The sequence below is a fragment of the Vigna unguiculata genome, chromosome 11 (genome assembly GCF_004118075.2).
Source record: "Vigna unguiculata cultivar IT97K-499-35 chromosome 11, ASM411807v1, whole genome shotgun sequence".
NCBI lineage: Eukaryota > Viridiplantae > Streptophyta > Magnoliopsida > Fabales > Fabaceae > Vigna > Vigna unguiculata.
The window spans coordinates 39857068-39879235 of record NC_040289.1 but is presented as its reverse complement, the minus strand read 5'-3'; the positions used below and the strand labels follow the sequence as shown (position 1 = coordinate 39879235).

General features: G+C 33.7%; 3 protein-coding genes across 4 annotated transcripts; 1 reads left to right on the top strand and 2 right to left on the bottom strand.

The window, feature by feature from the left end:
- Nucleotides 1-14: 14 nt before the first annotated feature.
- On the top strand, nt 15-4822 carry LOC114169887 (hexokinase-3-like). The gene is made up of 9 exons (XM_028055267.1): nt 15-508; nt 1799-1949; nt 2057-2239; nt 2657-2731; nt 3234-3389; nt 3530-3628; nt 3702-3829; nt 4087-4168; nt 4269-4822. Exons 1-9 carry the CDS (start codon nt 237-239, stop codon nt 4620-4622), a joined length of 1500 nt encoding a protein of 499 aa, XP_027911068.1. The 5' UTR covers nt 15-236; the 3' UTR covers nt 4623-4822.
- Nucleotides 4823-6303: 1481 nt separating this feature from the next.
- On the bottom strand, nt 6304-7956 carry LOC114169889 (ubiquitin-conjugating enzyme E2 20-like). Its single transcript, XM_028055268.1, has 6 exons — nt 7678-7956; nt 7306-7333; nt 6998-7225; nt 6815-6878; nt 6663-6722; nt 6304-6572 (listed from the first exon to the last, which is right to left on the bottom strand). Exons 1-6 carry the CDS (start codon nt 7791-7793, stop codon nt 6529-6531), a joined length of 540 nt encoding a protein of 179 aa, XP_027911069.1. The 5' UTR covers nt 7794-7956; the 3' UTR covers nt 6304-6528.
- Nucleotides 7957-9679: 1723 nt separating this feature from the next.
- Nucleotides 9680-21722, bottom strand: LOC114169688 (DDT domain-containing protein PTM). 2 transcript variants are annotated; one of them, XM_028054951.1, is made up of 11 exons: nt 21509-21722; nt 19683-21389; nt 18969-19580; nt 17402-18542; nt 16300-16588; nt 16074-16198; nt 15052-15512; nt 14137-14165; nt 11003-11734; nt 10694-10896; nt 9680-10388 (listed from the first exon to the last, which is right to left on the bottom strand). In XM_028054951.1, the coding sequence occupies exons 2-11, from the start codon at nt 21380-21382 to the stop codon at nt 10383-10385; spliced, it is 5298 nt and encodes a 1765-aa protein (XP_027910752.1). In that variant the 5' UTR covers nt 21383-21389; nt 21509-21722; the 3' UTR covers nt 9680-10382. The 2 variants fall into 2 exon arrangements, with proteins under 2 accessions (XP_027910752.1, XP_027910753.1); XM_028054952.1 differs by having other exon boundaries at nt 11063-11734.
- Between the last annotated feature and the right edge of the window lie 446 nt (nt 21723-22168).

The following is a 22168-nucleotide window of genomic DNA, read 5'->3' as shown; positions in this document are numbered from 1 at the left end:
TAGTGCTGCGAAGCCGCCGCGTCTCTCTTCTCTTTCTTTCTTCTCTCTCTTTTTCCATTCATTCATTCCCCACTTTTCCGGTAACCGTCGCCGGCGTACGGTGGCCGGAGCGTAATGCTAGCAGCTGCGGAGCTCGACTTGGTTTGCTTCGATTAGGTCGAGGATAGGCAGAGGACGTGCGTGTGGAAACGGCGACGTTTGGTGGGATGTAGTTTGGTTTGATTTGATCAGGGGGAATGGGGAGAGTGGTGGTGGGAGTAGCGGTGGGTTTGGCGACGGTGGCGTGTGCGGTGGCGGCGGTGGTGGTTGGAGGGAGAATGAGGAGCAGGGGGAAGTGGAAGAGAGTGGTGAGAGTGTTGAGGGAGGTTGAGGAAGGGTGTGAGAGTTCTGTTGAGAGGCTGAGGCAAGTGGTGGATGCTATGGCTGTTGAGATGCACGCAGGGTTGGCTTCAGAAGGTGGTTCAAAGCTCAAAATGCTTCTCACCTATGTTCATAATCTCCCTGATGGGTAATCTAATCGTTAATTCCTTTCTGCTCCATTCTCATTCAATCACACGCACTCGCTTTCTCATGTTTTCTTTGTTGTCACTGGGAATGGTTTTGTGAACTTGTCAATGTTTGATTGGAGCATGTACACTTCTACAATAGTAGAATGTTTTCGGGTTCCTTTCCTGTCTTTTGTTATTATTATCATTCCTAATTGCTCCTACTGTAGCATTATTATTTCAATTTAGTGCTAAAAATTATCAATTCTTTTTTAGGTTAAATATTTCTTTGTATTATAATTATTTTATTTGTTTATAGTCCTTATATTATATTTAATAAAATGATGTATTTTTCATCTTTCGTCAACTAAAATAAAAGCATGAGTAACAAGAAATTAAAATTTCACTATTTTGTTGAATGTAAGTACTTAAAAGAGATACATTTTGTATAAATACTAAAATAAAAAAAATGTTTTAGTACCGAAAATTTAGAACAAGTTGGCTTTTGTCTCCAACTTGAAAAAATTATTTTAATCTGTCAAAATTTTAAAAGTATGATTTTAGTGTCTAGAACTATAAGATGGAGTTGGAAATTTTAAAAGTCATGTATTTCATTATTTTCGTAAACACAGATTGACTTCAAACTAAAATCATGTATTTTTTTAATTGGGGAGAGAAAGAAACGATTATCATTTATTCCAGAGTGAAACACAATTAATTGAAAGATACGATATTTTCAGGGGCTAAATATTTTTATTTTTCTGTTTCTCTTTTATTATATACATATTTTTAGTATATATATATATTTGTTTTGAAATATATTAACATTTGTCAATGTCTGCCTTGACTTGTGTGTTATTAGTATCCTTTGACATTGCTAGTATATTATGACCGATTTTTACTTTTAACTTTTGGACTTATTCTTCGCAATTCTTTCTTATAATTTTAGAATAGGTCAACTGAGGTTTTCAGTTCATATTATGGCATCATTTTAAAATTTTGGAAATGGTTCCTAAATTCTTGTGCATTACTAGGAGTCTGGGTTAAGATTTACCCATGGAATCTAAAAATGGTGCTATGAGCATTCAAGTGTTCTTTTTTGCTATCATTTATTTAGTTAGAGAAGGTGATGTTTACTTTTTCCGCTATCATTTCATTTAGTTAGAGAAGGTGATGTTTACATGTTTGAGCACGACTTTTTAACTGATTTAGACATTGGTGTTGATTAGTATATTTGTCTGTATCCACATACATGTTTGATGATTGCATGGATTAAATACTGAGGTGTTATATTCATATTATTCTTTGATCAGGACTGAGAAAGGGACATATTATGCACTACATCTTGGGGGTACAAATTTTAGGGTTTTGCGGGTTCATTTACACGATCAGCAATCTTCTGTTTTGGAACATGAAGTAGAGCGACAAGCCATCCCTCAACATCTAATGACCAGCACAAGCAAGGTGACATAATCTTCTACTCTTGTGATGTTTCTCTGGCTTTCTCTTTTCTCTTTGGGGGAGGGGGTTCTTCTAATGTAGTAGAATGTCATTGATTTTTCTTCCTGCAGGATCTCTTTGATTTCATTGCTTCTTCTTTAAAGGAATTCATCGAGAAAGAAGGAGACGGTTCTGAGCTTTCACTGGACAGAAGAAGGGAACTTGGATTCACATTTTCTTTCCCTGTGAAACAAACGTCAGTTTCTTCAGGCATTTTAATTAAATGGACAAAAGGGTTTTCCATTGTAGATATGGTTAGTCCTTCGGCTTTCAAGCTATTTCAATATGAGAAGCTTTTATTTAAACATTATGAAAAGGAGTTTATGTTTATTATTCATTGTAGAACTGGATCAATAACTTTGTCAAGGCTTTGTTACTTTATCACTAACTTGGTAAATTGTATTTGTTTAATTCAAAGGGGAAGGACTTGATTTCGCAGTACCTTTTATTTATATAGTTGTATTTATTTATAGATCTGAAGTACCCTCTTTCTTTTTTTGTTTTTTAAGTACTATCGATTATTGTTTGTGTACTTACTTTGTCTTTCACAAGTTACAAAATAGATAGGTTAAATTATTCAAGTTGCATTTGGTCTTTCAGTAGAGTGAAGTAAATATCAAAGAAATTTGAGTAATTTAACAAATACTTTGTGCAAAAACTGTTTGCCTCAGGTAGGAGTAGATGTTCCTGCTTGTTTGCAGGAAGCATTGATACGAAAGGGACTAGACATGAGGGTAGCTGCCTTGGTAAGGAAGTCTTTCTTTGTCCTGATAATGATCATTTTACATCGGGTTTATACCACCAAAATTTGTTTCTATCTTTTTTGTCATTCTTACGCAAGTTGGGTCAGTTTCCCATATCACTTCTTCCTTTGACAAATTAGATTGTTCTAGGATGTACTTTTATGTTCTTACATGATACCTGAATTTTCTTAACTCTTAATCATTATGTTAATCTCTATGCTGCCACTCGTTTGGAGGTTTTACTGACATATTCCTGCATGACTGTTGGTGATATGAGGCAACCATATATTATTTCATGTAAACGGGGTTATTGTCTTTATGTGTTCTTCTTACTATAAATTCACTTTTTTATAGTAATGAACCAAATAGGTTTCCACCTGTTGTGTTTTAATTTAGAGATGGTTTTTAAGTCCCTAAATTTTATAAGTGTGCACTGTCATGTATAATGAACCCTTTTGGCTTCATTGCATTATTTGGAATATGATCTTATGTTTATATTGATCAGGTAAATGATACTGTGGGAACACTGGCTCTTGGACATTATCATGACTCAGATACAGTTGCTTCCATAATAATTGGCACCGGTACCAATGCTTGCTATTTGGAACGGGTTGATGCTATTATAAAGTGTCAAGGTCTTCTTACATCATCAGGATACATGGTATTACTCTTGTTTCTTATTTTCACTTTCATTTATTGTTTTGTACTTAGTATAACTTCAGGATACATGGTATTACTTTTGCTTTTATTTTCATTTTCGTTTATTGTTTTGTACTTATTATAACTCGTCCCGTTTATTAGGTTGTAAATATGGAATGGGGAAACTTTTGGTCATCTCATTTACCAAGAACATCATATGATATTGATTTAGACTCCGAAAGCCCTAATCCAAATGATCAGGTTGGTTCTGCTGCTCATGAATCCTCTTGCTTGATTCAAGATGACTCACAAGATTTTGGTAATCTTGATGTAGGGTTTTGAGAAAATGATATCAGGCATGTATCTTGGTGACATTGTGAGGAGAGTCATTTTAAGGATGTCGCTAGACTCAGATATGTTTGGACCTGTTTCTTCCAAGCTTTCTACGCCCTTTACGCTGAGGTATGTATCGTATCCATCCTTGCTCGATCAACTCTGTCAATTATTCTTTTTTCTTCTCCCAATCATAAATTTTCTGAGAAGTCAACAGATTGATCTATTATATTAACTAGAAAAGTGAATTTGCTATATATTCAGTTGACATTCTCAAGTCTTGTTTTCATTTCTGGAACGGACTTCACATTGACAAGTTTAAATGTTCCATGGTTTATTATTCTCCAGTTCTCAAAATTGATCCGTTTCCTTGTGTGCCATTTCAGGACTCCTATGATGGCTGCCATGCACGAGGATGATTCTTCTGACTTGAGAGAAGTAGCAAGAATCCTCAGAGACATCCTTGAGGTAAACAAATCTGACACGAGACCACATATTTTGTCCTCAAAATCCTGTTAAGTCTAATAACAATCATTCCTTATGGTTGGGTTGTGTTGTGGTGTCTCAGATTCCTGATGCTCCTTTGAAGTTAAGAAAAGTTGTGGTGAAGGCTTGCGATGTGGTGACTCGCAGAGCTGCACGATTAGCAGCTGCTGGCATTGTTGGTATCTTGAAGAAGATTGGTAGGGATGGAAGTGGTGGCATCACAAGTGGACGTAGAAGTGATGTGAAAATGAAAAGAACAGTTGTTGCAATTGAAGGAGGTTTGTATTCTAGCTATACATTGTTTAGGGAGTATTTGCATGAAGCTTTGAACGAAATATTGGGGGAAGATATTGCCAAGCATGTAATTCTTAAGGTCACTGAAGATGGATCAGGCATTGGAGCAGCACTGCTTGCTGCCTCGCATTCATTCCTATGATGTGGATACAGTAGAGTTGGTATAAGTATATACATATATATTCTATATGTATACATATAATTCTGTAAATCAGAAAGAAAATTTTCCCTCTTTCAAATCTGTTGTGTAAAGGAAGGTTCTGTCTATTCTTTGTTAAGATCATTAATATTAGTATTATTCTTGTCAATTGTTTATTAAATGGCTTAGTGGGTGTTTGGAAATGTTTGTTCATTAAATAGACGTTAATTTTTCAAGAATTTGTTTAGGAAGATACAAACAAGTGTTGTTTCTTCTAAATCAGCATAAAATTGTATATCCATTTGCTTTGTGTGAATTTGCCAAGAATGCAGTTTCTGAAATTATTATGAGTGATTTTAAAATAATGAGAAAGACTAGAGAAAATCCACTTTATATTTTTATCCTGGTTTATACCTTTTTACCGTTTCAGGAGAAAATGAAAATCTGTTAGAAAGCTATCAAGTATAAATAGCAGTTGAGTGGGTTAGAAATTGACAATAACGCAAAATGGAACAAATTTTCGAATTTGAGTTTAGACACGAGATAGGGAACACGATCATGATCATCGTTTTTCTTTCACAGTGAAAAATCGATTTTGCACGCGTTGACTTGCCTCCCTCGTGTATTATTTTAGAAATAGTTTCGTGAAATTTTAAGAAATTCAGTATTGAAAAATACTTAGAGAGTAGTTAAAAAAAACCTATATTTGTAGAAGTACCTTTTTTTTTCAGATTATATTATCAATAAGCTTTCAAACAATAATTTATATTTATTACAATTTTGGTTATATTTCCTTTTTTTAATTTAACAAATTCAGTATTGAAAAATACTTGAGAGTAGTTAAAAATAGTTATATGTGTAAAAAGTACTTATTTTCTCAGTTTATATTATCGATAAGCTTTCAAATAATAATTTATATTAAGAAGTGATAAGTTTTTTTTTTTTAATAGATTTTGAAGTAATAAAGTAACTTAATGATTATAATGGAAGAGAGGAGAGTGAAAAGTTGTAAGGTGACTATGGAAGGAGAAGAGTGAAGAGTTGTAAGGTATTCCTTCTACCGATAATTTGAAAAATTAAGATTAATTTGATAAATTTAATAGAGTTTACACCCAACATTTTTTCGATAAAATAATAAAAATTTATATTTATTACAATTTTAGTTATATTTTTTTTTTCAACTTTACCTCATGTGTTTGGACAAAGTTTTAATTCCACTCAAAGTTGTAGTGAATAATTCCACTTTTTGAAATTTTTAGAAATGTTTTCACAAATTTACTATAAAATAATGAGTTAAATAAGTTTGAGTACTAATTAGTCATCTAAAACTTTGAAAAGAGATTATTTATTTTAATTTTCAGTTAAAGTGAAGAGATAAAAAATATATTTAATCTTAGAATAATTAGGAACTTCAAAATATCTCTTTCAGCAAAATAACAACTTCACCCCCAAGTACTTTTGTTTTGACAAATTGAGTGAGTATATTTTTAGAAATTTTAGAAATGACCTAAAATAATCATTTAGGATGTAAAATTCGGAAGAACTTGTCTAGGCTTATTTTTATTTTATTTTCTTTCAGCAAAAGTTTCTGAAATATAAATAATATAAATTCTAAAATATGATATGACATAAAAGCATCTATTTATACAACGCTCTTCAATCATAAGCTTAAGCAGGCAAGGGATTGTTGCAGAATGTGTGTTTCTTTACTAAACTTAAATAATGGAATTGTCCCATGAATATCAAGAGGAAGCAAACATTCACAACTAAACAAAACCTTTTAACCTTTAATTGTAAAGAAAAGAAGAAGAAGATGCAATAATTGATAATGATAAAAATATAAATAAAAGCAGGCCCCTCAGAAAAGGACACCTCAAAAAACAATTGTGGCTTCATCATTTCTCTTTCATCAATTTCCAGATTTGTACAACTTCTCAACCATCTTCCTGTATTCTGTACAACACAAAACATCATAATCAAACTTTTATTCATGCAAACTCCTCAAAACTTAAAAGTTTCAAACATAGATATCAATGTTATCACCTTCTTGATTGCTCCATAGCTGTGCTGCTTGTGGATTTAGTGGTGAACTAATGTTTGGCTCTAAATTTAACAAAACCAAAAAGTTAGAAGAAGAAACAAAAAATTAAACAAACATTTGTGAACATTTTCCATCAAGAGACTTCTCAAATTACCTCCAAGCAGACTTTGGATGGATATAAGAATTGTTCTGACATCATAAGCAGATGACCATTTATCCTACAGAAGCAAAGTAAAACAATAAAACACAGACATCAAAATATGAAAATATAATGACAAATCAAGAACACAGTTAATGTTTGTTCTTCATTACAAATTATCACATCAAATCAAATTACCTGAAGTATGTCTAAACATATATTGCCATGGACATCAACATTGGGGTGGAAGCAGGTTGTTTCAAACTTGACTTTTGGAGGCTTAAAAGGGTAATCATTGGGAAAAGAGAGAGACAACTTATACTCTGTGCCTTCAAACACAGTATCTTTGCTTCCAGTGATTGTTCCCTTCCAGAAAAATATGTTGTCCTCTTCAGGAAATGCAGATATCCCAGAATCTCCACTCATCTAACAAATTTAACCCAAAAAATCAGACTTTTTTCCAACATTCAAATCACCTAATTATATGTGTGTTTTGTTTTTCTTACCATCAAAGCCATCAATTCAGACTGCAGCCTATTTAACAACACAAAACAAGAAAAACATTAGATCATAGTCAAGACAATGAAACAAAACATGAACTTGGAATATACATAATTCTGAGTATTGGAAATCTCCTATACTAATGATTCTAGAGTAATTAAATTAAATTAAATCATATACATAATTCTGAGTATTGGATATCTATCTAATTAGTCTCCAAGTTGGAATATTTGATCAACATTCTGTATCAATCATTTCAAAAGAAAAATCCCATAGAGCTTTAATTCTTGAAAGATTACTAACAGTTACAGAACATATACAAGAACAGATACAAGAACAGAACAGATACAAAAACAAAGAAAAATTAAAAAAAGAACCTTCTGAGAACAGATTGAGAATCAACAGTCTTGGCAGGAGGAAGAGGTTGTTTTGAGGAAGCAATATTGTTGGGTTGAGCAGATTCATTGTTGCCATGAATGGTGTTGGTAGCCATATTGAGGGAATGAAATGAATAAGAAGAATAAATAAACTTTTGCAGAAAGAAGAAGAAGATGAAGGAAGACAGAGATTATGAGATTGCAGTGTTCTCAATCTGAATCTTCCTTCTTGCCAAAAGGGTTATGAGAAGAAGTTGTGAGGACTAGTGAATCAGAAAAAGTGTGGCTTTAAAGGTTGTACTAGCCGTTGGGGATTTCACCAAACCCTACATGCACAATAGTTCAGTAGTTCAAATTTGAACGTTGAGTGGCACAAAAGATCAGAACACAACGGCTAGTACTCACTGACCAAACAGTTCGATACACCAAAGGAACCTTTCCAACCCTACTTTGCTTTCCTTTTGGGTCCACATTTAACTTTTTTTTATGACACCTTCTTTATATATAATTTTTTTAAAGGAAAATAAATATATTATCATAATTGAAATTAATTGTTTGGTGCAGACACATCTATAATAATGTAATATTGACTAAAAAGAAGACAAAGAAAGGGAAAATAAACTAATTTGTTTACTTTAGTTGATATCAAAATTTTCTCTCTTCCAAGTTTCCTCGTATGGTCACCAAAATCAAGCAGGAAGTGATTTTAGTTCTTCTTTTTCTTTTCCGTTATCTCCAAAGTAAGCATACATTACCCATGTTTGTACACTTTCTTTTTATAATAATAAAAATAAGAAATTTATTACTATAATAATTATTAAAATGAATAAAATAATTATTGAAATTAAAATATTATTAAATTATTACAAATTCATAAAAATAATAAAGAATTTGTATAATTTTATTGTAGGTAATTTATTTATTGTTAATTATGGGTATATAATTGAATTTAAAATATAAGTTACAATACTAAAATAGTAAAGAATTGTGTAGAAAAAATAATCCTTAAAAGGAAAATTTCCATTTATTAATGTTACATACTACGATTATAAAAACTTCATAAAAAATAATTATAAAATAAATATTTGTATGATTTTATTACAGGAATTCTTTTTTATTATGAGTAGGTATTATTTTTTTTTTAAATAGTTAAATTTTACTCGTCAAGCATAGATGGAAATTATAATTTTTATGATTCAAACGAAATCGAGATTATGCAGGTTTGAAGTGTCAGTTTTATTTTTATCACCTCATAAAAATTTAGCTGTGGAGAATGATGATTTTAGATTTTTAAATGATTCTATATTTTAGATTTCACTATGACTTAAAATGAAATCTACAACCTTACATGCATATCTAGAAATTGATGAAAGTTCCACGACCAGTATAAAAAGTATGTAATAAGTTTATTTCTCCACTTGCACCTGGTATGTGTAAAAAGTAACTTATTTTGATAAATGTCTCTTCTATTTTATTTCTATATATATTGTAATGGTCAAATGGCCATAATAATCAAATAAAATAGAAAACGTTCCTAAATCAAAATTGTTTAATTATTATTACAGCTAAAATCAAAATTGTTTGATTATTATTACACCTAAATGAGACGTCAATCACATTTTAAAAATCTTAATCACAATTAAAAAAAATTATTTTACTGCATATAATTTGAATGTAATATTTTAAATACAGTAATATTAGAGGAGCTAGACTTTTTCTTTTTTGTAAAGTTACACAATTCTTGAATTTTTATGAGTTAAGTGTCACACAAACATTATAGATCTAAGGGTCTACATAGAAACCAAATTTAAATATGAAAAGAATAAGGTACAGTTACAGTTCATAAGGATCAAAGCACAAATAAAAATTTGGATATTAAAAGTGAATGTTTTACTAGGAAATTATTTTAATGTTTATAAAAGACTAGATGAAAATGGTTCTTTAATAACGTGTTAGGAAGCAAAGGCTCAATTTATAATACAGACATAGTTTACAACAATCATGTAAGAATAACAATTTATTAACAGATTTAACCTATCAATTCATTCCAAAATTAACAAACAAACAAACATTAGTGTTTAGTTCAAACTACAAGTAAGATCGTATAAAGGGTATCTCGGAATCAGCATTTTAATCTATGCCCTGTAGAACTCCGGTGAAGAATGCGAAAAGAACTCCCCTTTCTCCAATGCTTCAATTTTCACCAAGTCAAAAGCCAGCAGAAAAATCTTTACAGAGCAAGATTCTATTTACTATCTGCCACGATCAATATAATCAATCTATACTGAGATCTTCTATGATTTATATACTCCATTTCTTTAAAAGAGTTTGACAAGACATTAGTGAAATCAGTTCAAGTGAAGACAAGACCCTACATTAAAGAATGCTACAATGAATGTTGATGATGGGTTAGAATAACAATCATGAATGCAATTGATGTATGAACTCTACTATGTCCTGATTACAATTATCTTCAGCCTTTAGAGCTACATGCTTGTTTCGTTATTCATCTTTCCATTTCCAGGACCGTTCGTTGAAATAGAAGGCAATTGAGCAGAAGCTTGATCAAACTACACTGAACCTGTCTAAGGACAATTCTTTTTATATTAAAATAATCATTTGCCACCAGACCCTGCAGGAAAAGAAAAACAACCCTACAAGAAGCTGGAATGAAGTCCTGCCATGACTTTTTTCAGTGCAGATAATCAAACCTGCAATGAAGATAAATAATCATGAGAATCTTGCAGATACTGAGTTGTATCAAACAAATAAATATCTCTTCTCTTGATGTTCATTATATGCATAATATCACTGCTCGTCCAATTTAACAGAGTTGTAGACAAACCAGTAATAATGATTTTTTAACATCACGAAACCTGACGTGAGAGCATAAGCAGTGGACAAATTTGTCAATTAAAATTTAAAAATTACGCAAGATATGCATGATTTGTCCATTTGACCTTTTATCATTTCATTCTCTAAGTTCAAAACAAGTCAGAATTAAAAGGAAACATACCTCGCTTAAAGGTTGAAGAGAAACAGGATTAGATAATTCCTCTGCAGACTCATTTGCAGCACTGCTTTCAGGACGAGACAATGCATTAATTTTCACATGAGGACAGATTGGAGCAGTTCTATCCAGACAAACATGGCACTTAAATCCAATAAGTTGTTTGACATTCTCCACATTAAGCCCAAAAGCATCACCATGAAACCAATCTGCATAAGTAGCATAGTATGATCAAAATATACTTTGATAAATGTTAAAAAGGTACGTGTACAGATATTTATGATATTATCTTCTTAACTTGCCAAAAGTATTAACCTCTTTCCACACTCATCCCCGAGCCCAAAAGGAGAAAACACAAATGAGAAGAGTAGTCACCTCCACATATTTCACATGCAATATAATTCAAGGTGTATCCATTTCCACAACAAAGGCAGCAGTTAAGACAGTCAAGAGAGCCAGAAAAGTCTTCGGAGGAGACAATAGTCTTCTTCTCTTTAAATAGCATTACTCGCTCGTCATTTGGCTTTCGAGACAACTGAAGACCATTAAGCCAATAACTGCTACAGAATTTTGTTCTCGTCCCTCGTCTAGTTACTGCTAACTTCGTATATTCACCAGTAGGTTCATTGGGCTCCGGATTGGTCACCTTCTTGGATTTACTTTGCTTTCCCTTTTTACGTCCCACGTTCTTTTTACCTGGCCTTCCTTTTTTACGTCCACCATTCATTTGACTTTGCATATACAGGGATTTGGCCTTCCTAGTAGATCGGCGAAGAGGTACACTTGATTGGATATTCTTACTGTTTCGAGATCTTCCCTGGCGTACCTTACTCAATGCCTTCTTGTTGCCCTTGAGGTTTAGTGACTTACAAACTGAAGGCACAGTTTTACGTTTCTTTGCTTGAATCTTTTGCAATTTTGAGCCAACTTTTCTTTTATTGGTATTAGTCTTTGCATGCAACCCATCCTGACATCTGTGACATGAATATGTGCTTCCAGTAGCTGTTGTGCTACCTGATTTCCTGACATGCCTCTTGTGGAAATATCCTATAAATTGTAAGATGATAATGAGATATGGAAGTGCAAATACAATTTATGAAAAATAACCAAAAATTCAAATATGAAAAAGCACGCAAAAGAAAACAAAACAGTAATCAAAACGTAGTGAAGCATACACAGACTACTGCTCATGTGAAAAAGGAAAAAAAAAAGCTTCTGGCTTCCATCACATAATTATCATATGCTGTAAATTTGAAAAACACTTAGTCATAACAAAAAATACTATTTATAGGATGTAGGGTAGCCTTAGTCATCATACCAGATGTTTTCACCATACACCTAGAAAAGATCAGATCTCAACAATCCTTCCTATCACTCAGGATGGGAAATTTTAAGACACCCATCACCAAGACCAGAGTGTTTAAAATTCCGGATAGCAGCATGCCCAAAATATGCTGTAGTATGATAGCCGTACTCAGAATTTATATAATGACCTATTTTGTAGACCTCACAACGACCCAAAATATGACCAAATTAATAATATATAAATGAGTACAAACCTTACCTTTCAAAACCATTTTGTGTAATTAAATTAAGCTTAAAGTTCATCTTCTAAGATGGTTTTGGAACTTCTATTGAGGTTTGTTAAACCTATCGTATCACCCACTATGGGGCCACTATCAAACCACCTACAAATATTTATTCCCATGCTTGAGACGTTCAATACTTGATGAGAAAGGGTGTTAGAGATCCTAAATCAACTAAAGATATGGACAAATTATATATATATATATATATATATATATATATATATTATAAAATTGACTTGTAAGGCATAATCCTCATCTAACAAGTCAATTTTATCATGTTAGTTAAGCTTAAAGTCTACTTTCTAAGAAACTATATACAAAATACATATAAATTATGAAAAATGAAAAAAATACTCAATATTCATGACACTCATAATTAACAAAAAAAAGGGTCACAAGTTTCTTGAACAAATCATACATGTAAAAAAAAAAAGTAAAATACAAGTTTTCTAGATAGGAAAAACAGCATCTTAGAAATTCAAGTGATACATAGAAGTAAAACCCATAATATAGCATACATAAAAATACTGCTCCATCAATTAATGATAACATTTACAATAGAGGTATGAAACCAATCTTAAGACTTTGTTTAGTGGTTTGAACTATTATGTGAATTCTTTTTTCACATGACATAAACTCAACAAGAAACTGATTAAGTGTTCAATCCTTAACATCCCTCGTCACGGTGCCGATGAGTTGGCAAGTTTAGGCCTATCTTCTAGATGAGTGTTTAAATAGTATACTGTTATGCCAGCTTCTATAAGTTTGGACTTTTATCATAATAGTTTATTTTTCCAATGAATAGGGGCCTCTTAACTGGTGTATAGTTTTATAGCTGGCCTGTCTTTTGTTCATGGGTGTTGGTTGGGTCGCGCCATGAGTTCTTTATATCTTTCTTTTTGTTTTTAATGATATTTTCATGTGATGGTAAATGATAGATGTCCTTGGGGTGTCAGTCTAGCTAAGATGCCAAGGATCATAGTGATGCCTAGCATGAGACTTTTATTTAAAAAAAAAAAATCCCTCTTAATGGGTAAGTTGAATTTTTTAGCACAAAGTAGAGAAATGCTTGGGCAGTTTCCATGCTTGAAGCTCTTGGTTGAAAGGGCACGTCGGAGAAACAAAACCAACCATGGGCCATTATCCAAACTATTTGATTTTATTCTTGTCAATAAATAGTTTTTTAAAATCATTTCACGGAATAAAAATAGTTTGATACTTCAGAAAATCTATGGCACTGATGGGAAAAAAGTGGTTCTCAAATCTATTACGGTAAAAACATATGATTAATAACTTTTTTGTTCTTGCAAATATAGAAGTTTTTGCTTTTAGCTCCCACAAAAAAAATATATATACAATATAATTCCTGTAATACCCTATTTCAGTCCTTTCCATTCAGAAATAGTTACGTTGCTCCATCTGGTGTTGGCACATAAGCTTTTTTTTAACAATGAGTTGTCACATGGCAACATCATCTGATGGAATCAAGAAAGCAATTTTGCAGCAGGACAAAACACCAAAAGTTTGAATATTACAGAGATCACACAAAAATTTACAGGGACTAGGACTAGAAGAAAAAAGTGGTATATTAGTATGAACAAAACAAATTTAAACTAAAACCAGATTATGAAGAAGAGGCTTTAAGAAAACTACATAAGCTTTTGGGAGCAGTTCCTGACAAAACTTTTACAACAGTGTAAGATTCAGTAAGATACAAGTTATACATTAAAATCTAATATAAAAAGTAGTTCAGAAAATTGTAAAACAAATAAAACCATTTGCTATATATATATATATATACACACACACACAAAGCAAGCTAATGAGGAAAAAAAGCAACATTAGAAGACAAATACACACCTTTGCAATGAAGACACCTGACAGCATCCCTGCCAATTTCATTTGAAAGAGTATATATATTAGTGAGTATATTTTTACAGAATAAATTACGCTCTTAACAAGATAGGAAAACTTCAGGGTAATTGACAAGTGCACACAAAAGAAAAACTCGCAAATGCATATATAATAATAAATAAATAAATAATTATCAAAAGAAAAAAAACAGCATAATAACGATGACAGTCAATCATTTAATAACTCATTAAATCAAATTATCATCGCTCAACCTTAAAAAAATATCTCAATGTTATGCTTAATAAAAGTTACAATGATCCCCATTGTTGCTGATTTAATACACTCCACATATTTTAATAAATAATTCTTGCTGAGTTGGCAGGCCAAACCAAAATTAAAATTGCCCGTCCATACATTTTTTATCACTCTAATCTTAGCAAAAAAAAAAATTATCCTTCTACAGTCCTATTCTGTACTGGTTTATGTGCATAACATTATTTAAGGATACTATTATAGAAAAACTAATATATCATCATACATACGCATGTACTGATTCTTATTTAACGAAAATCCAACATACTCTCTATAATGACAATATTAGATTTGTTGCTTAAGAAGTATTTCATAGGTATACATTTCTTATAGACCACTAGTATCCAAGTTTGAACTATGGCTTTCATGTAATGTTTTGGGCAGATATTGGCGGAAGGAATACTAATTTCGTAAATTCTTTTACTCAGATATGTAATATTTCTTAACAGACAAAAACAGATCATCAGTAAACTTGAAAAAACATAGTCTCATCTTCAATCAACTACAACAAAACTAGCATGAACAAGATTACAATACAAAAGAAAAGATAACCCATGTATAGAGTAACAGAAAAAGAACTAGACATAACACAAAAAATACCACAAATACCTCATTGAAACATCTTTGTTGCAGTGTCCGCATTGATGACAATCAGATCTTTCCAATCTAGTAAACAGATATGAAAATCCCCTTTCCTGAGGAATTTTCTTGTTTACTTTACCAATCTCAAGCATTTTTCCAAGTTTCTTATCAGTGGACTTGCGAACAATTCTTTTTTCCTCAAAATTCTTTAGAAGATGCATTGGAACATAAGATTCCTCTAGCCAATATTTTTTTCTTTCACTAGAGGATTGTTCCAACAGAGAGCCATGTTTAATAACAACATCCGGAATAGCCCTTCTCTTTCCAAAATCAATAAGATATTTCACAGATTGCCCTTCAATGCACTTCCTGCGTACAATTGATTTTTTGAACAGCCTGACTGATTTTCTAGATTCCTTGTCCAACACACATAAAGGATGATTGTTCTCAATATCAAGCCACCTTATGTTTGAATAAAGCTCTCTAACCTGAAAATCATAAATAGCTTCTTAGATTAAAATGTATTTCATAACAAGAAAACAAGACAAGTTCATCAGCTTATGCTGACTATGAAAGGTTAGAATGTAACATCAAACAAAAGACTCATAATGTGTATACAGTTTAAAGATTTATTATGTCTTTGCTTTGGGTCCTCTTCAAATTTAGAGGGCAGCATTATATTCCCTTTGGCAGTTGCATTTATCATGTTTTTAAGAAAATTTATATATTCCCCACTGTGTATATTTAACGTATCATATCCTATTATTTTTCATATCTTATTATTTTTAAATTAAACATATCGTCGCATTAGATACGTGTCATATCTGATACACGAATTGTACCCATACATCATAGTATGTCACGCAAGAAAAATAGACAACTTTGTAGCCTTCTTAAAGACTTTAACCTTTATATTCCTTGTTTATTACTTCCATTGTTTCTGATGATAACTAATCCCCTGTTTGTACTTACCCTGTTTTTGCTAAAACATAACAAATCTTCAATTTACACCACAGCGATTATCATCTTCAACAGCCAGGTAATCATACCTGTAAAGCAAGCTGCTCAGCACTTGTTGACATCTCAACAGCTGCTCGCCAGGCAACAGATCTGCTTCTCCGTGCAAAGTCTGAGTTCTCAAGATATAGAATTCCTGGTATCTTCTTACACCCACCTGTGGAATTTCACAATTTTAAATCAATTCAAAATAACCATTCAAACAGATAGGCTCCTAACACAACATGCACAGCATACAAACAAGAACAATTTGAATACCTTGTCTAGCAGCCTTGGTAACCAAGGAGTGAGGCAAAGCCTTCAAATTAAACAATTTTCGGGAAAGCCTGCCACCTCTCCACCAGTACATTCCCAAACCACTAGCACCGTTTGAAGATGAACTGGTTTCAGTATCTGAATACCTGGCCCTTTTCTTTGCAATACCATGCCTGGAAGATGTGCGTGATGAATTAATCACAATATGAATAGCAGACCCCATTGTAGGAACAGAATCCACATGCTTTAACCAATCTGCCGAAAGTGCAAAAAGCCGCAAGTTGGATTCTAACTGCCAAATAAAACATCATACAGTGTCAGACATTTAACTACAAATATTCAAAGAGAAATGTAAACAAAAAGCCAATGTTAGCCAGCCAGTCGGAAAAGACATGTTTCTTTTGTTGCTAGCAGTCTTTAAGATCTAGTGATTCTACATCGTAGTTTCAGCTTCAATAAAACCAAAGGTAGCACATAAAGAAAATAGTGACAAATTAGTAAAATGATATACCTCTGGTACATTTATGGAAACATGTACACATTTATAAGGTGTGTACACCTGATACTTATTATTTATTTTGTCAGTCAGTTATATCACTTATATAGCACTAGCCAAATCTGGCCACCAAGCAATGTTAAATTTGTAGGAGAAAAGGTTCTGTTTATAGCTCTATGGTGCTCTGCTCAGGTAGAATTAAAGGAAATTGATATTACTGATATGCAGAATATGATACAACTCTGTTGCCTCTATGAGCCAATTTGGCTCAACCTTTTTCCTCTTTATTCTTATTAGGGGGATTTATGACCCCTCTCCCTCCAAATGTACATTATATGTTCTTCATCTATCAAATAAAATCAAAGGAAAAAAGGAACAAAACCTTTAGCACATTTCAAGTAAAAATATCAACAACACACTCTTGGGCAGTGTTAAGACTATATCTAAACGAACAAAAATGGTTTCCTGTTTTTACTTTACTTCTAGTGATTTAAAAAGAAAAGAGCTTAATGAAGTTATATTAATATCTCAAAACTTGACAGGCATAAAGGAGTTAAAATATTCATGTGTTTAATAAAAATGAATGACAGATAGAAAGCAAATCCTTACAAGAAGCAATAATCGCTTAACACGAACAAAATCAGATGTCTTCAAAAGATCTTTATGCCAAAGATTTGTTTGATGCAGATTCAGCCATGGACCCAATAAAAGCCCACGTAACCGAACCTCGAGAGAGAAGATAAGACATATGATATCTCTAAGATGTCCATTCTGGATATTCCTGGGTTGAAGCCCAACCAAAGTGCTATTGGACACTTCCCAAACAGGCTTCACAACAGAATTAAACAAACAATCCCTGTCTTCATTAGCAACTTTGCAAGTAAAGCACCACCCACATTTTTCTTTTTGAGCAGCTGCATCCAGTTCGGGAATACTTGGCCAACAAAAGTTAGTAGATTTCTTCATAATGACCTTGGTTTGATCTGAAATAAATTCTTCTTCAGACATTGCAAAAAGCTTATTCATTTTTTCAGGCGACTTACACATCAACTCCTGTGCAACAAATGAAGCTGTTCGGGCAAAACTATAATAGTTTACATACTCAATTCCATAAGGTGCTTCTGAAGTATCCTTACTGTCCGGGGAGGGGGTACTGCTAGCACCTACAGATCTTAAGTTTATTTTATGCCCCACATCCAAGCTGGAAGATGTCAAAGAACAGTCAGGATAGTGTCTTTCTGGTACTCCTGGCTGATTCAAAGATTCATTACATCTATTGAAATCATTGAGCCCACACGTCTGAACATTGTTGGTGCCCGTTCTCGTCTGTGTGGTATCAGCTGATCCATCTGAAACAACGCAAGGACTTTCTATGGTGATCGTTGAGTCTAGGCAGTTCCCAACTTTTGGAAACTCTTGGCCAAGTCGCATACAACAGTCAATAGTTGAATTTTCATCCAACTTTCCTTGATCATGGGCCTGATTATTGTCCAAACATGTCTCTGAAGTAGAAGGTGCCAAAGATGTATACACAGTAGAATATTCTCCCTTCATCTGCATGTTCTTGCCGGAACTTTGATTAAAGACACTATTCCCCACACTCAAGTTAGCTTTGATATCCCAATGCTTATAGATAGCCATTAGTATGCCTCCATATAAAGGACCCATAGATTTTAGAGCTTCAATTACTAAATGTATATCATTTCGGTGGTAGTAATAGAACAATGGCCCTGCTTCAGATGAGCTTGACCTGCAGAGGTTTCAGCATTCAAACAAAGTGTGAACACTCTAAAACGATAAGAAGCAGGCACAGAACAGATTAGACTTTAGATATGTGAGATATGGTTCGTATTTTTCACAATGACAACAACTCTAGCCACTCGAAATTTAAATGGAAAACTACATCTAGTAAAAGGTCGGTTGTGGTATAATAGAATTATGAAATAGACAAGGACAAGTAAAACTGTAGGCAATCTATATGTTGTCAACCAGATGTCCTGCATGAATTTTCGTCTAATACATTGGGATAACTTTGAAACAAGATACCAAGCAGCCTAGATGTTCAACAGAAAGCCATACAGCAATTTCCAATAGAAGAATTTTATGTCACTTACGAAATAATGTTTAGCAAGCTAAGGTATGTGGCAGACACACAAACAGGTATAACTAAACTTACACTAACAGGTAACCGCAGCTGTTGAAATAGACACTGCCATCCATATCCATCCCTAATAGGTCTGCTCCTCGAAGTGACCTTCGTGATTTCATCCAAGCCCTGTGTTTGCCAATTCCACACTCAGGGCAATACCAGTCACCTTCAGGCAGTTTGTCACTGGCAATTCCCACACATCGTGAGTGGAATGCAGCAGGGCAACCATCACAGCATATTAAACTACCATCCATCTTGCACAGGCAACATTCGTCACTGTTCCAGTCAGTTGTCTCATCCACATTCTCCTCAGTCAAGCAGGAGCCACCAGACACATCCATTACAGCTCTTCTTTTCTTGGATGTGTCAAAATACATATTCTGATCAAAACCCATATCAGTCTCCGTTACCAAAGATCTTCTGTTAAGCTCTGACCTTATGGCTTCTGATTCAATCATATCATCACACAGGTACTGGAGAATCTCGACCTTCACAATTACAGGTTGTCTATAGTAATCAGTTCTGAACATTAGATGTTTAATATCAAAACCAGTTTTAAATCCTGAGCCATGAATCAGAAGATACTCTGCCATGAAAATAGGCCACGTGACCAGGTCCAAAAAATCCCAGTTAAGATTCCTGCATTAAGGTAAAAATATAAAAATGGAGAACTTGTAAGGATAAGACGGTCAAACAGATTGACGAGTATAATTGAATGAAAGAAAAATTAAATAAGTATACCTCAGACAATTGGATGCAGACTCGCAACCCTCATTGGAAAGGTATTCCAAATGCTTCCTCAGAGTTTGCAAAATAGAAACATGAATACTGTCAAATAATATACTTGGAATTTCAGACTTCAGTGCAGCCACAAGATCCTCCAACTCAAATGGACTCAAAAATAACAAAGTACTGAATGATCTTAAACAGGCATAAATAGAAAACAGTTCAAGAACAGGAACATCATCTAAATTCAAATTTGTAGAAGACGGGGGCAATTGCAGCTTTGGAAGAACATTGTTGCATTGCCTGTATCTCAGATCATTGTTATATTGCTCAGATTTCTGAGAACCAGGGATTAGAGGTTTTTCTTCTGTTAAGGCATCAGTTTCCAAGGTTACCAAAGGATCATCAGCCACTTCCACTTCTAAGGTGCTTGAAACCCCTTTTATAGCTGATGCTCGACGAGAGCTCCTCCTTAAAACTGTCTCTGGCATGGCTCCTGGATTATTTGATAACTTTCTTCTTTTCCTTCTGCTATTTTCTTGTTTGCATGGACTTCCTGAAACATCTAGGAATTTTTCTTGTTTGCAAGGACTTCCTGGATCATCTTGGTATTCATGAATTATGGCAATACCACCTTCAGAAGGACAATCAACTCGCTGAGCCTCCCCAAAATCTGAATCCCTAACCGAAATTGCACTTGAGATCTGATGAGAATTAATAGCCCCTGTGTCATCTTTGTGACTGTCTCCTCCATTCTCCTCAACCAAACACAAAGAACCTTCTTTAGATGGATGATCAGCAGAAACATTAATTACCTCCGGTTTAACCGCATCAAAGGCGTGATGCAAATTACCACTAATACTGTCATCTTCCACAGAACTATAATTGACATTTATCTCTTCCTTTTGGGACAGCCCCATCTTACCAAACAAAACATTACCCACCTCAGAATGTCCATTTCCGTCATCATCACACCGAGTTTCCTTACCTTCTTCACATACTACCTCCACGTTCAAATCAAAGTTACATTCCCGCTGCATTGCCTCCCCTCCCGGGTCAACGTCATCCTCATTACTAACATCCAAATTTAAATCAATGCAATCTCTTCTCTTCAAACCATCTTCATTACTCACATCCAAATTTAAATCCTCATCCATATTAAGCCTAGCATTCAAATCAAGTCCATCTTTAACACAACTAACATTTCCAGATAAACCCTTGTTCAAACTATCTTCTAAGGCAACTTCCTCTATCAGAGTTTCTCTAACCCCATTTTCCTCCTTAGTCCCATTAACATTGTCCTCAAGATTCCCTCCATTCTCAACTATACCATCCAAATTTCTCTCTATCACACCACTATCTAAATCCAAACCCCCACCACTAGCTGAAGAAACATCCCCATCCAAAACCCCTCTAAAACCACTACCCTCCGCCTCCAAATTCTCTCTAACATTACCTGAACCTGCTTCCGCATCGCGCTTCCGCTCCATGCAGCGACGCTTCTTAGGTTTCCGACCAACTCGAGGCTTAGCCTTGACACTCTCCGGTTGAAATTGCAAGAGAGAAGCCACCTCAGAAGACTCCAACTCCTCAGAATCACCGTCTTCGTAAACGATCTCAACAAAACCAGAGGCAGGGTCGTACGATTTCACTGTTCCCGAAATAATCCCAACCCCCTTCACCTCTTTCTTAACTGTCTTCCCCACAAACTCCATCGCTACACTGCAATTAGGCAAGTGATCTCCATGAGCAATTAGGCACAACTAATGATGAAAAAGACTAAAGAATTGATCAAGAAGCTAAAAGGAAAAAAAAAAGTGAGGTAAGAGAGAGAAGCAAACCCTTGTGGTGGCGTTGATGCAGCAGAAGAACAGAGAGATTCGAAGTGTTTGGGAATTGAAATTGAAGAGAAGAAGAAAGTGCAGGGAAGAGAGAGAAACAGAAAGGGTGTGGAAGTTGAGAGGAAAAGAAAGGCAAACTAGTCCCTCCTTCTCTCCCTCTCTAATGTTGAAAATGTTGAAGTGGGTCAAACTAACTACTGCTAACTGGACAGAGAGAGAGAAGAGAAATCAAACAATAACAACAAATTCTTCCCATTTTCAAACACTTTTTTTTTTTCATAACAATTTAAACTGTTTCCATTTTTTTTATTTTATAAATAAAAGACAAATTATAAAAGTATTGTTCAGAGTATGAATATATTGTTCAGGACAGTTCCTAGTTGGTGTTTGACTATCCATTGGTGGAATTTTTTTTTCTGCAACTCTGTTTTTACTATTTTTTTTAGCTTTTAACATATTTAACTATTTTGGTCTTCATAAAACTATGAAATTTAAAATGGTGGATTATTTACTATAAAATGTAAAAATTACCTAAAATATTTAACCATTTTTTTGATTTGTTTACTACATGGTTATGAATCAAATAGTAGTAAAAATTGAAAAAAAGTAAAAGATTCCCAATATTAATAGGCTTGCATGCATGCAATGCAAAGTGTAATG